Source organism: Epinephelus lanceolatus, chromosome 20 (genome assembly GCF_041903045.1).
Source record: "Epinephelus lanceolatus isolate andai-2023 chromosome 20, ASM4190304v1, whole genome shotgun sequence".
Taxonomy (NCBI): domain Eukaryota; kingdom Metazoa; phylum Chordata; class Actinopteri; order Perciformes; family Serranidae; genus Epinephelus; species Epinephelus lanceolatus.
The window spans coordinates 8,383,046-8,395,168 of NC_135753.1; the positions used below are offsets into that span (position 1 = coordinate 8,383,046).

The 12,123-nt window shown below is 40.0% G+C and overlaps 1 protein-coding gene across 3 annotated transcripts in view; it reads left to right on the forward strand.

Annotated features, from left to right (window-relative positions):
- Window positions 1-12,123, forward strand: part of LOC117264638 (disco-interacting protein 2 homolog C-like) — a 90,798-nt gene that overhangs the window by 64,198 nt on the left and 14,477 nt on the right. For all 3 annotated transcript variants that reach the window (XM_033638761.2, XM_033638762.2, XM_033638763.2), the window contains 9 exons: window positions 1,429-1,630; window positions 1,727-1,827; window positions 4,814-4,894; window positions 6,079-6,202; window positions 6,335-6,456; window positions 7,041-7,152; window positions 8,518-8,627; window positions 9,782-9,912; window positions 11,926-12,094. In XM_033638761.2, coding sequence (XP_033494652.1) covers window positions 1,429-1,630; window positions 1,727-1,827; window positions 4,814-4,894; window positions 6,079-6,202; window positions 6,335-6,456; window positions 7,041-7,152; window positions 8,518-8,627; window positions 9,782-9,912; window positions 11,926-12,094 — 1,152 coding nt within the window. The remainder of the gene's footprint in view (window positions 1-1,428; window positions 1,631-1,726; window positions 1,828-4,813; window positions 4,895-6,078; window positions 6,203-6,334; window positions 6,457-7,040; window positions 7,153-8,517; window positions 8,628-9,781; window positions 9,913-11,925; window positions 12,095-12,123) is intronic.

Sequence of the window (12,123 nt, forward strand, 5' to 3'; positions counted from 1 at the left end):
AAGAACTGAAACGTGAAATTAACACTCAGAATGTAAGACTGATTATGATCATAAACCTGATAAATCCTAAAAATGAATCAGCGCCCCATGACTGACATTGTCACATTATATACTTAAAATAAAGTTACGTAGGTTAGGTTAAAAGAAACGTGGTTCGACGTCGTCACGTAATGTACTTAACATAAAGTTACATAGGTTGGGTTTTGGCCTTTAAAATAACCCAAAGATCACTTTGTTTCACGTGGTTCTGAACACCGGATTATTTCACCGGAAAAAAATCCTTTGCGGAGTTTGCATGTTCTTTCCATGTTAGCATGGGTTTTTCTCCATGTACTCCGGCTTCCTCCCACAGTCCAAAGACATGCAGGTTAATTGGTGACTCTAAATTGGACCTAGGTGTGAATGTGAGTGTGAATGGTTGTCTGTCTCTATGTGTCAGCCCTGTGATAGTCTGGCGACCTGTCCAGGGTGTACCCTGCCTCTTGCCCAATGTCAGCTGGGTTAGGCTCCAGCCACCCTGCAACCCATAACCAGACAAGCGGTTACGGACGATGAATGAATGAATCTACAAATTACTGGCTTATGATCACATAGGTGATAAGAATTCCGGTGCATAATTTCTCGTAGGTATACGTACAAACAGTGCCCAAGAACAGCATGAAAAAATACGCTCTGAAAATTACTGTAACAAAAGAAGTAACAATGCAATTATATTGAACTAAATCAAGTTAGTTGCAACAAAGCCTTACAACAGGGTCATACAGACATTACAAAAAGAAATTCAAGGAGAATTACTTATTCTGTTTTCAAGCAGTATTTTTTTTAATTTTTTTTTCATTTTTCAGGACTTCATTCAAAGTGCTTAATTCATTTTCAAATTTAAATTTTGATTAAACAAAAAAAAAAAAAAAATACGTGATCAGTGTCTCTCTTACTTGAAAAAAGAACAATCTTCAACCACCTAAAACTAGCACAAGGAAATGATGCCAGCCGGAACCTTCAGTTTTCATCTGAGCTATTGTAGTGGCTAATTGCTGAACAAAGAGGAAAACCTATGTTTGCCAACATAGTTCTAAAGATGCAGCTAAGAATGGAGCAACATGAAAATAAACTGTCAGGTGGGACATCTTCTGATCTGTGCTCCAGCTTGCCCTAATGCTCTTCATGGCTTGTTTTACATTTGTATGGCATAGGCACTGTGCACAAATGCTAAGGTGCTGCACCTAAGCTGTAGAATGGCAGGGAATATCAGGCCTTTACTCTGCAGTCCCCAAAAAACACTAAAACTTTAAATTGTAGTAACATTGTACTTAATTTGTTTGGATTATATTGACAATTACATTTTCAAACCACATATTTCTTAAACCATTCCTCATCAGTGGACAATCCCACTGCCCTCTGACTCTGCTCCGCCTCTCTCTGTTTCAGGCCATTGACAGTATCCACGGGGTGGGTGTGTTCTGCCTGGCTCTGGTCCCGGCCAACACTCTGCCCAAGACTCCTCTGGGCGGCATCCACCTGTCTGAGATCAAGCAGCTGTACCTGGAAGGGGGGCTACATCCCTGCAATGTCCTCATGTGCCCCCACACCTGCGTCACCAACCTGCCCAAACCACGGCAGAAACAACCAGGTGTGTGTTTTTCCTGTAAGTGGTCTTGGTGTGTAGCTCATATCTGTACACACTTGTTAACGTGTGTGTGTGTGTGTATTCGTGTTTGTGCTGCAGAGATTGGACCTGCCTCTGTGATGGTGGGGAATCTGGTGTCAGGAAAGAGGATCGCTCAGGCCAGCGGCAGAGATTTGGGACAGACTGACGACAATGACCAAGTGAGACACACACACACACACCCACACAAAAGCAGTGTTCATAAACTTTTTTACGCGCATTTTGTAGTTTCACATTTAAAAAGCTGTATGAAAACAGCAACATTTGATAAAACGTCCTCAGTCGTGCAAAAAGTTTATGCTCTTTCACGGTGGTTTTAGCCTGTTGAAAAATAGTTAATGCACTAAATGAAATATATAAACGCAGTGGCTGAATAAATTCTGACATAGCAAACATTTAACCCACGTGACTGATCAGCTCTTTCCACTATCTGCATCTTCCCATATATTCCCATAGCAACATAATTTGTCTTTGTCTGTGGACAGCATGAAACTGGCCAATACTAGCTGACGTGAAATAACAATTAAAACTTGCCCAGTTGAAACAAACTCCTTAAGACCTCTCTCCAGTATTCTCTTGTAGATGGGTTAGATGGCCTAGGTAACATATTTTGTTTTCAGTTTGCAATCTGCACTTCTTCATGGTGAGCCAACATTTCAAAACTTTGCTTAAAATTCACTTGACAGTTGAACAGAAACTCGCTATTGACACTATATAAGTGTACGAACAGTGGTACTGTAATGATAGATAAAATGGCGGGTAATCCCTGCATATGAAAAACAAATATCACTCATCAGAGAAGTTAAAGATTCCCCCAAAATATCAAGGCTCACTGCTTTGTTGAAGTACAAGATTAAAAGCCTTTTTGTTCTATCATGGCAGCAAGACTTGACCTGACAGTATCAGCTGATTAATCGATCTACAGAAAAATAAATAGCAACTATTCTGTTAATGTATTGTTTAAACTGTTTTTGACACGAGCAAACTTTCAAACATTCTCTGGTTCCAGCCTCTGAAATGTGAAAGATTTGCTGCTTTTCTCTGTTTCAGATAATTGTAATCAGAATACTTTGGGGTTTTGGACTGTTTTTCAAACAAAACAAGACATTTCAAGTCATCAAGTGAACCCTGGGAACTTGTGATGGACATTTTTCACATTTTTATTTTTACATTTTATTGACCAAATGATTTGATTTGAAGCTCTAAACAAGGCTAACATGTCTCAACCAGACATTGCGCTAGACTTTTTCGTCGCCGGTCATTTTGACCGACAGGGTCATAAAAATCCGGTCATAATCTATTTTTACCAGTCATTTAAATTTTCGCTTTTAAATGATAATAAAGATATTCAAAGACATTTAGTTTTCATTTGTTCATTTTTAATAAATCCAACAAGCAGGTTATAAAGTGTGCATTAATAAGGACATGAACGAAAAGATGAACAGACATCCACACACCGCAGCGCTTCAGTTCGACGTATGGTCTATTTTTCATGCGAGCTGCGAGCGCTTCTGTCAAGCTGGATAGAGCGGATCGTACCAAACAGGAAGTCGGACACAGAAAAGATGAGAAAATCCGGCCAATTTTCAAAATAAAATAACAACAGCATACACGATGAACGTGAGGAGAAAATACCATGTTTATAATTTAAAATAACACAACAGTGTATAACCGAACACATTTTTCAATACCCTAATCACTTCATTACAATTTTAGTTTTGTGTCACTGAGCCTACAGACTACATAAATAAAATGGTCAGAACAATATGCCCTATTCAGTCAGTGTTTATCCAACACGCTCAATACATGGACATGCAATGACAAATTGTCATTAACTTATTATGTTATAAAAAACGATTAAAATATGGACTTACCCATGTTTAAAATGACCTGTTGAAGTGAAAAAACAAGTACTGACGGGAACAGACGAGTGGAGTCGATGTTTAAATGGCGCGGAGAGCGCAGGAGAAATGCGCTGCCTGTGTGGACAGTCAAGCGCCTGCGAGTATACTCACAGGACTTCTGCGGCACTAACGCATCTGGTGTGTCCAGGCCATTATGTCAACAACGCTACATGAAGCAGATGAATGACTTTTTCTCTGCAGTGTGAAAACGGCAGCCACTTAAACCACTGACACTCCGCCGCCAAGTGGGCAGGGGTGGTAATTGCAACCGGTCAAAATGACCAACGGCCTTCAGATTTTCCGGTCAATGTTGTAAAAAACCGGTCAATGACCGAGAATATCCGGTTAACGCGACCCCTGGTCTCAACCACACAATCACGCACACATACAGAAACAATTGAATACTATCAGCACAAGCTTCTGTGTTGTATCTAAGTAGCACTTTTCCCCTTGTCTTTGATGATAGATAAGCTGTACAAGCATGTTTGATAACTAATGTTTCATTATATAGATCTGTGATGAGTTAATCTGTGTCCTCTGTGCCATGAGAGAAATTTTGGATGCCTCGTAAGCATGAAACCTGCAGAAGTTTAGAAGAGACAGTGAGGGTCAAGAATGCTTTGATTAGTTTCTGATTGAGAAGTTAACATTTTAGAGAATCAATACAGCTAACAATCTTGACTTTATCAGGAGTTCCAATTGATTTACAATCATGAGCATCCAATAGATCTTCTCAACAGGCCAATCACTGTTTGAACAAAAGGCTTCAGTTGCTGCTGCATCAGTAAACTGGTTGTAAATGTATTCTTCAGAGGCAGTTTGACGCAGCGGCAGGTCGTTTGGTTTTTACCATCTTTGAAATTTCACTCTCTGTGGTATTGATTGGACCACTTTAATGTCCTGATAGAAGGCAGAGACTCAGCTGCTGCAGTAAAAAGTCATGCACTATCAGCACCATTGCTGAATATGGTGGATAAAACTAAAGATTTATTTACACATGGATAAGGCAGCTCCTGTACTGGCTGCATGAACACTTTTACCACTTGTGTCGTGTGTGCAGTTTTACATGATGTGCTGATGTCAGGAGAAATTCTCACTGAAACACATCATTATTTTATGGCCTCTGTGAACCTGTGTGATGTATCGATGCTGTTGCTCACAGTGAATTTAGATCAGAACGTGTTCTCTAACTTCCGGTCAAGTCTCTTATATGGATGAATTAAGCTATGATTGTGTTTTTAAGTTCCTGTTCCTGTCGGAGGTTCTGCAGTGGAGGGCTCAGACCACACCAGACCACGTCCTCTACACCTTGCTCAGCTCCCGGGTAACAACACACACCTCTGACCACAGTTGCAATTCATATTACGAAGGAGGCAGAAGTCTCTCAGCTGTGCCACAGCCATAGACTGTACAAAATAATGGACACAACCATCATGATGTCAACTATTTGTTTGTGGATTACTATTTTAAGCTTTGAGTTTGGCATTTTGGCCGTTGCCATCTTGGATTTTTGGAGCCAGAAGTGACCATATTTGGATGAGAGGGTGGAGCTTACTGTAATGCAAGCTGCTAGCTTGGTTAGCATGTTGTATTCACAGCTAAGGTTAACTGTGATAATGCTAATGCTAAGTTTCACTTGCAAATAAAACAGGCTTAAAACAATTAAAATAAAATATACTTACAGAAAAAAACAAACATCTGACTCCTTAGAGGGTCCCCGAATACAACAAAACACCGAACAAGACTTTTTTAAACTACCAAAGTATTAACTTGTATGGAACTGGAACTGGAAACACGATGAAATAATTACAGCTAAGGCTTCATCCAGATACTCTGTGAATTTGGCGCAATGCCATGGTTACATTGCCTAACCAACATTGTCACTGTTGTAGCAACTTTTCAACAGATTGCACCCACTAGTCACTCTAAGCAGCGACTCACTTCATTATACATAACTTAAAGCCTTAATAACACTTAACCAGTGAGTTATGTAAAAAGTAACACCTGTACAGTTGTCATGACTGAGGAAATCAGCTATAGAGACCAAAACCATTTTACTAGGCTCTAAACATGTTTATTTCTGCTGTAAAGTTGGGCATCTTAACATGGGGGTCTATGGGGACTGACCTTCAGTGACCATTCAAGGAACTGCAGTTTTTGGCACTTCCATATTGCCCTCATTTTTCAGCGCCAGAGGTTGCCGTTTGGTTGCAGCTTATCCCCTTTATAATTAGCTGCAGCATGCTAACTAATAACTATTTAAAACTGAATACATAGAAGTAAAATATATAGTACTATAATACAATAGCAGAAATATTACCTGTAAAATATAGGATAAAATGTTGTATTGTAACCAGACAATGTCTTACAGACTGTTTTACCATACATGTCACAGTGAGAGGTGTTTGCTGTTGTGGACTAAATAGCTAATGTCCATGTTGCTCTTCCATCTTTTTCTGCTCATCACTTTCTCGTCCTCCTCCCTGTGTTCTCCCTCCCCTCTTCCAGGGGGCGGTGTCCAGCTCCCTCACCTGTCTGCAGCTCCATAAGCGGGCGGAGCGAGTGTCGGCTCTGCTGATGGAGAGAGCCGGTCTGCAGGAAGGAGATCACGTCGCTCTGGTCTACCCTCCAGGTCAGAGACAATGCACATGTTTTTATTCACAGAATTTTTGTAGATTTGGAACATACAAAACTGAATTGATCATTTACACCTCTCTGCCCACGTGCATGTGTGTGTGTGTGTGTGTGTGTGTGTGTCCTGCAGGTATTGACTTGATTGCAGCGTTCTACGGCTGCCTGTACGCCGGCTGTGTTCCAATCACGGTGCGGCCACCTCACCCTCAGAACATCTCCACCACCCTGCCCACCGTCAAGATGATCGTAGAGGTCTGGGACTGTAAAACAGCATAAAATTATGATTTTAGATTTTTAATTAATGTTGTTTTTCAAAGTCTAGTTAAATTGCCTTTGAACAGTTTCTACTTTTTATCTGTTTTCCTATTTTTATTTTATGCGCTGTTTTTAATCTGTACTTGTTACTGTCCTTCTGTTGCTGCAACTCCTGAATTTCCCCTGTGGGAACCAACAAAAACTTATCTTATCTTATCATCCCTTATATTATCTTATCCTATCCTATCCTATCCTATCTTTTCTTCTCTGTAAAACATCAAAATTGTGAACTAGAACTAGACCAGATTACAACTATAAAAACTAGACATGGATCACCTTCAGAACAGAGATAATGATTATTTTTGCCAGTCCTAGCTTCCTTCTTTTAGTTTCCTTGTTTGCATTGAAATGTTTTGTTATTTTATCCAATATTAAAAGATCAAAAATGTCCTTAAACAATGTGCTCTATGAAGCCCTGCTAGCTCCAGCACTGTGGCTGTGAGGAAAATAATTAGATTATTTATTACAATTAAATGATGATATAGCCCCAACCTAAAGATCCTCCCCGTCTCTCCCTGCAGGTCAGTCACTCGGCCTGTGTGATGACCACGGCGGTCATTTGTAAGCTGCTGCGCTCCAAGGAGGCCACAGCCACCGTGGACATCAGGAACTGGCCGCCTGTCCTCGACACTGGTATTTTCATTCATTCACTAGCCCTTTAAACCTTAACCTTACATGTTTACAAAAACATTCCTTAAACAATCCTAACCTTAAAAATAACCTGGAAAAAAGGCAGATTTTTTTTAAAGTTATTTTGAAATCTGTATTGTTTATGTCAACGTTTTCTAGTCAGCAGTCATCTTCTTTCCTGTGTCTGGCAAAAGAGAATGATGCACCTGTGGAGTGGGGCTACATGCACAACCATGCAGTCAAACCTGATTTACGAAAAAAAAAAAAAAACATGCAAACTGATTTCTTGTAATATCCCCCATGCCCCCACCCCCACTCTCCCTCTCACTCAGAGACAGTAGGAAGCTATCAAAACATGAGATATGAATTCATCTTCACATACTCAGTAGGTCTTTCAAAGTCAAACAGCTAACTAGCTACCTAGCTTATTTATTGGCATAGTAAATGACATGATATTCACCAGAGAGATTCACCTGGCTCCGCACACAACTCCATGTTTGCATTCGCTGATTAGTACTTGACTAATGAGGCGACCTTCATCATGAATAAGTAAAACTAATATTAACCTTTCGTCTGCATTTGCCATTATCCCACTGTTCCTACCACATCTACTGGCATCAAAACAGTAGTATGGCCTGTCTCTTGCTTTCATGCACATCTAAAAACGGCTATAGAAATGTAGCGCTAAAGAGGAGCTCATGCCAGGTGAGTTGTACCATAGGAAAACAATGGATTTGCTGGCGAGGCATTCCTAGTGACATGCCTTGGTATGATTGGGGCCTTAAACTGTCAACAGCATGAGATACAAAAAAACAGGGACCCACTCATCCAAACAGTGCTACAGTGGTGCCAAAAACTGCACATGGTGTCTTTAAAAAAAGCTGTTTTTGACACATTTGCTTCCTTGATTGGAAAAATCAAGTACCTATTCTGTCTGTTTGACACACATGGTGTGTGTTGCACTTCAACCCTAAAATATGTAATATTGTTGGGATCCAGATGGAATAAGTCCCTATAATGTGTTTGGGTTTACTCAGTCAGAAAGAGAGTAAAAATCTGAACCTTTTCATTTTTTGTGCACTTGAAATATTCAATTTTCCATTTTATGAAGATAAAACAATCTGTTTTGAACTCAGGATAAATAAATAGGTTTTAAAATGTTAAAGGATTTACTTCTGATGTTAAAGTATCAACCAAGTAACAAAACGTCTCCTGCAACATTTTAAACCTCCATCGCTGACTGCTTATGAGCTGCTGTAGCAGCACTGTGGGTTCAACTCGAGGTCAGTGTTTCTGAAATGAATGTGACTCAACAGACAGTTCTCTTGACTGTAATAAAAAGTGCGTGTGTGTGTGTTTGTACTGCAGATGACCTGCCAAAGAAGAAGCCTCCAGCTCTCTATAAGCCCACCAACCCTGACGGCCTCGCCTATCTGGACTTCAGTGTGTCGACGACCGGCATGCTGGCTGGAGTTCAGGTCAGCTCAGACTTAATCCTCATCACTGCTCACAGCCTGGACAGACTTCTCTCCTTATTCCATTTATTCATTACTTATTCATTCCAGTCAACACAGAGTGCACTAGGGCTGTAGTCAACTAAAGAAAATCTTGGTTGGCTGAAATTCTACTCACCAACCTATTTATTAGTGGATGGGGGTAAAAGTTTGCACATCATCTCAAGGTTAACACAGTGCACTGAATGCACTCTACCTGGTAGCATCGTGTGTCCACCAAAGCATGTTTTTTTTTTCCTGTAACAAGGTTCAACATTAACACTTGCTCGGGGCAAGTAAACTCTGTGTTCAGGCAAGTGGAATGCCTCCAGTGAAAAATAAATGTGATCTCCACTGTAATATTATCTGAAAATAACACACTAACAATTATTACCCTGAGCTGCATGCATAAGTCCATCTCACAACTAATCAAACAGGAGTGAAGAGAAAAATTGGACATACTGGACACCATAGAAAGTAACTCTGGGGCTGATGATGTCGAATACAATTACAATATTAGTGTTAAATATCCAAACATTTTCATCAGTCAACTGTTTTAGCTGATAAAACATTCTCTTTCAATCTGTATTTTTTGACGTTAAGCATTTAAATAATAAGATTTTTACTGCAGTCACAAAACTGCTCTCGAGGCACCTGTCCCTGTAATAATGTGCCCATCATGCAGATTTGATCATGTTTTAAATGTCTTGTTGACAAATCAGATTGACCCATCAGATGTACTTGTTGTGTAATGTCATTTAAGACATTCTGGATTGTAATTTTTCCCTACAGGAAGCCACGAGAGTTTACAGTGGATTTGAAAAGCATTTGTGCACATTGATCAATGGAGAGCTAATGTGGTGCTCTGTTGTGAGCAGAGTTCAGATCCTTTTTACCTGCTGATAACCAAGTGACTGGACACTACATATGCAGGTCTTGTGGTGTTAAGGAAAAGAGGCCAAATCTAAATAAGAGTTTGGAAAGTCTTACAACATAAACTGCACCCACCGACTCCAGCCAAAGCATTTGTTGTCTCAAAAGATGACATTCAAAGATTAACTGTCCCATCTTTCTACCCTGTTCCTTGTTCGTCTGTGTGTGTTGTTGTGTCTCTTTGTCCTTCCTCATTCTCTCTCCAGATGTCCCATAATGCCGTTGGAGCCTTCTGTCGGTCAGTGAAACTGCAGTGTGAGCTGTACCCGTCCAGAGAAGTGGCCATCTGCCTGGATCCCTACTGCGGCCTTGGCTTCGTCCTCTGGTGTCTCTGCAGGTCGGTGTCTCCATCTATTGATTTTTTAAAAGTACAATATGTAATTTTCTGTTGTTGGGGTCTCTCAATTAAAACAAAAACAAAAGATGAAGCAATGCCGTCATTGCAGTATGTTTCTCTTGGCTAGAATTCCTCCAATATTCATTGTTCAGTAGGTTTTTACAGGGAGCCAAACTATCTGCAGAGGTCTCCTCCTTTCCAAAACAAACAGACCAAGTGATTCAAACCAGTAAAACACTGAGTAAATAAGTTTTGTGTTAAAAATCATCATCCAATGACTAAAATCCTTCAGCTGCTGAAAACATATAGTTAAAAACAACTAAAAAAGTGTATTGTAAAAATGTAGCTCAACACAACTCAACTAAATATTTAACTTTGGTCAAATTGTTGTTATATGTTATATCTTTACAGTGGCAATAATACATGTTTTTTCAACAATAATGTATCAAATAATGTGAGAGGCGTCGCTCATAGTGATGAACTTATAGAGACTGAACAACTGAATGTGCAGCTTCTCTCAGCTTTACAGAGCTTTACATTGAGTTTCAGCTCTTTCTTTATCTGTCTGGCCACAACTTCACTGTTCTGGTTCACTCTCACTTCTCTCATAGTGGTGTTTTCAGAGAAAAAGCTACACTCTACCTGCTCAGCAGCAGAGAGACACAGTTAGGGACTAACTAGTGAACATAGTGAAGTACTTAGCAGCTAAAGAGACAGATATTTCCCTCAGGAGATGGTGGAGACCAAAAGCAGAGCTAAAAGAGAGAATACTGGACTGAAATTCATCAGGTGTACACAAACACAAAGACTCCTAATGAAGCATTGTGTTGCTCTGTAACTGTTGGATGTGGAAATAAATAAGTGTTTGTTAATAGATAGGATAGGGATTGAAAACTAGTTTCAGGCAACTGGTTGCAAATAATCGAATCCATCACAATCATATGTTTCCAAGTTTATCAGTTCCTTTAATCGATGCCAGCATGTTGTTCCTGACAGTTGTGCATTTCAAAACAGTGACATCAAATGTATGTGTCTGTTCTGCTGGGATGAAAACAGTGCTGCTTTTAATGTCTGTAAAATTATAATGCTTTTTCTACTCTGTTTGTACACTGCATGCGATCAGACTCAGACATAACATAGCAGTTGCCTTGATGCAGAAAACCTGTCAGCCTACTTTTTTTACACACAGAAAATTGATCAGGAATCAATAAGGCAATTTATAAAGAATCGGACTGATAAGCAGAACTGATAATAGCATCATTTCACTTCCCATCCTAAATGTTTGTTCGCAGACGCTATCACCTTAAGAGGTGATGATATGTCAGTGTTGACAGCTTGTTTCCGCTGCCACCAAGTGGACACAAAAATCAGTTATTGCAGGTTTAAAGAGGCCGAAATCTCCTGACTTTAAACTCCTAATATGAGTCGACCTCCGAAAACACTGGATCCTACATTTCCCATAATGCAACATATCTTTCACTGGAATATTCCTGCCTGATACAACCTCAACACCCCCAGTTTGTATCACAGCTTTCTAGTCTCCAACCAGAAGTGTCCACATACTTTTGGCTATATAACGTTTTTTATAATCACTGACAATCGTTTGCCAAAGTGCCTTTTTATATTATTATACAAGGTTTGGTACACACTGTGAGTTATGTCAGAAAGTTGTCTCTGGATAACATAAACAGACATTTTATCAGTGAAACTCTCAGTCTGAAACTTCCAGATCTCAGGTCTGCTTAGTTTTAAATCCTCAGCTCATAAATTGTGAACTTGGAGAGCAGATTGTTTTATAAACAAAGAAGACTGCAAATCACCTTTGCTATGAGAATTTCTCCTCTTCACTGACTTTAAAGCAACAATAACTCACATTTGCACCTGATTGTTAAAATAAATGACTATCTGGAAAATCCATCTCAATCTCAACGAGACCAACTGGTTATATAACGGATAAATAGTCCTTTTATTGGCAGTAACCATTAAAAGAAAGGGTGTTTGTGTGTTCTGCAGTGTGTATTCAGGTCACCAGTCTATCCTGATTCCCCCGGTGGAGCTGGAGTCCAACCCGGCACTGTGGCTGCTGGCCGTCAGCCAGCTGAGGGTGCGAGACACCTTCTGCTCCTACAGTGTCATGGAGCTCTGCACCAAAGGACTCGGCCTGCAGACCGAGGCGCTCAAGGTCAGCAAGACACTGATACAACCAACATG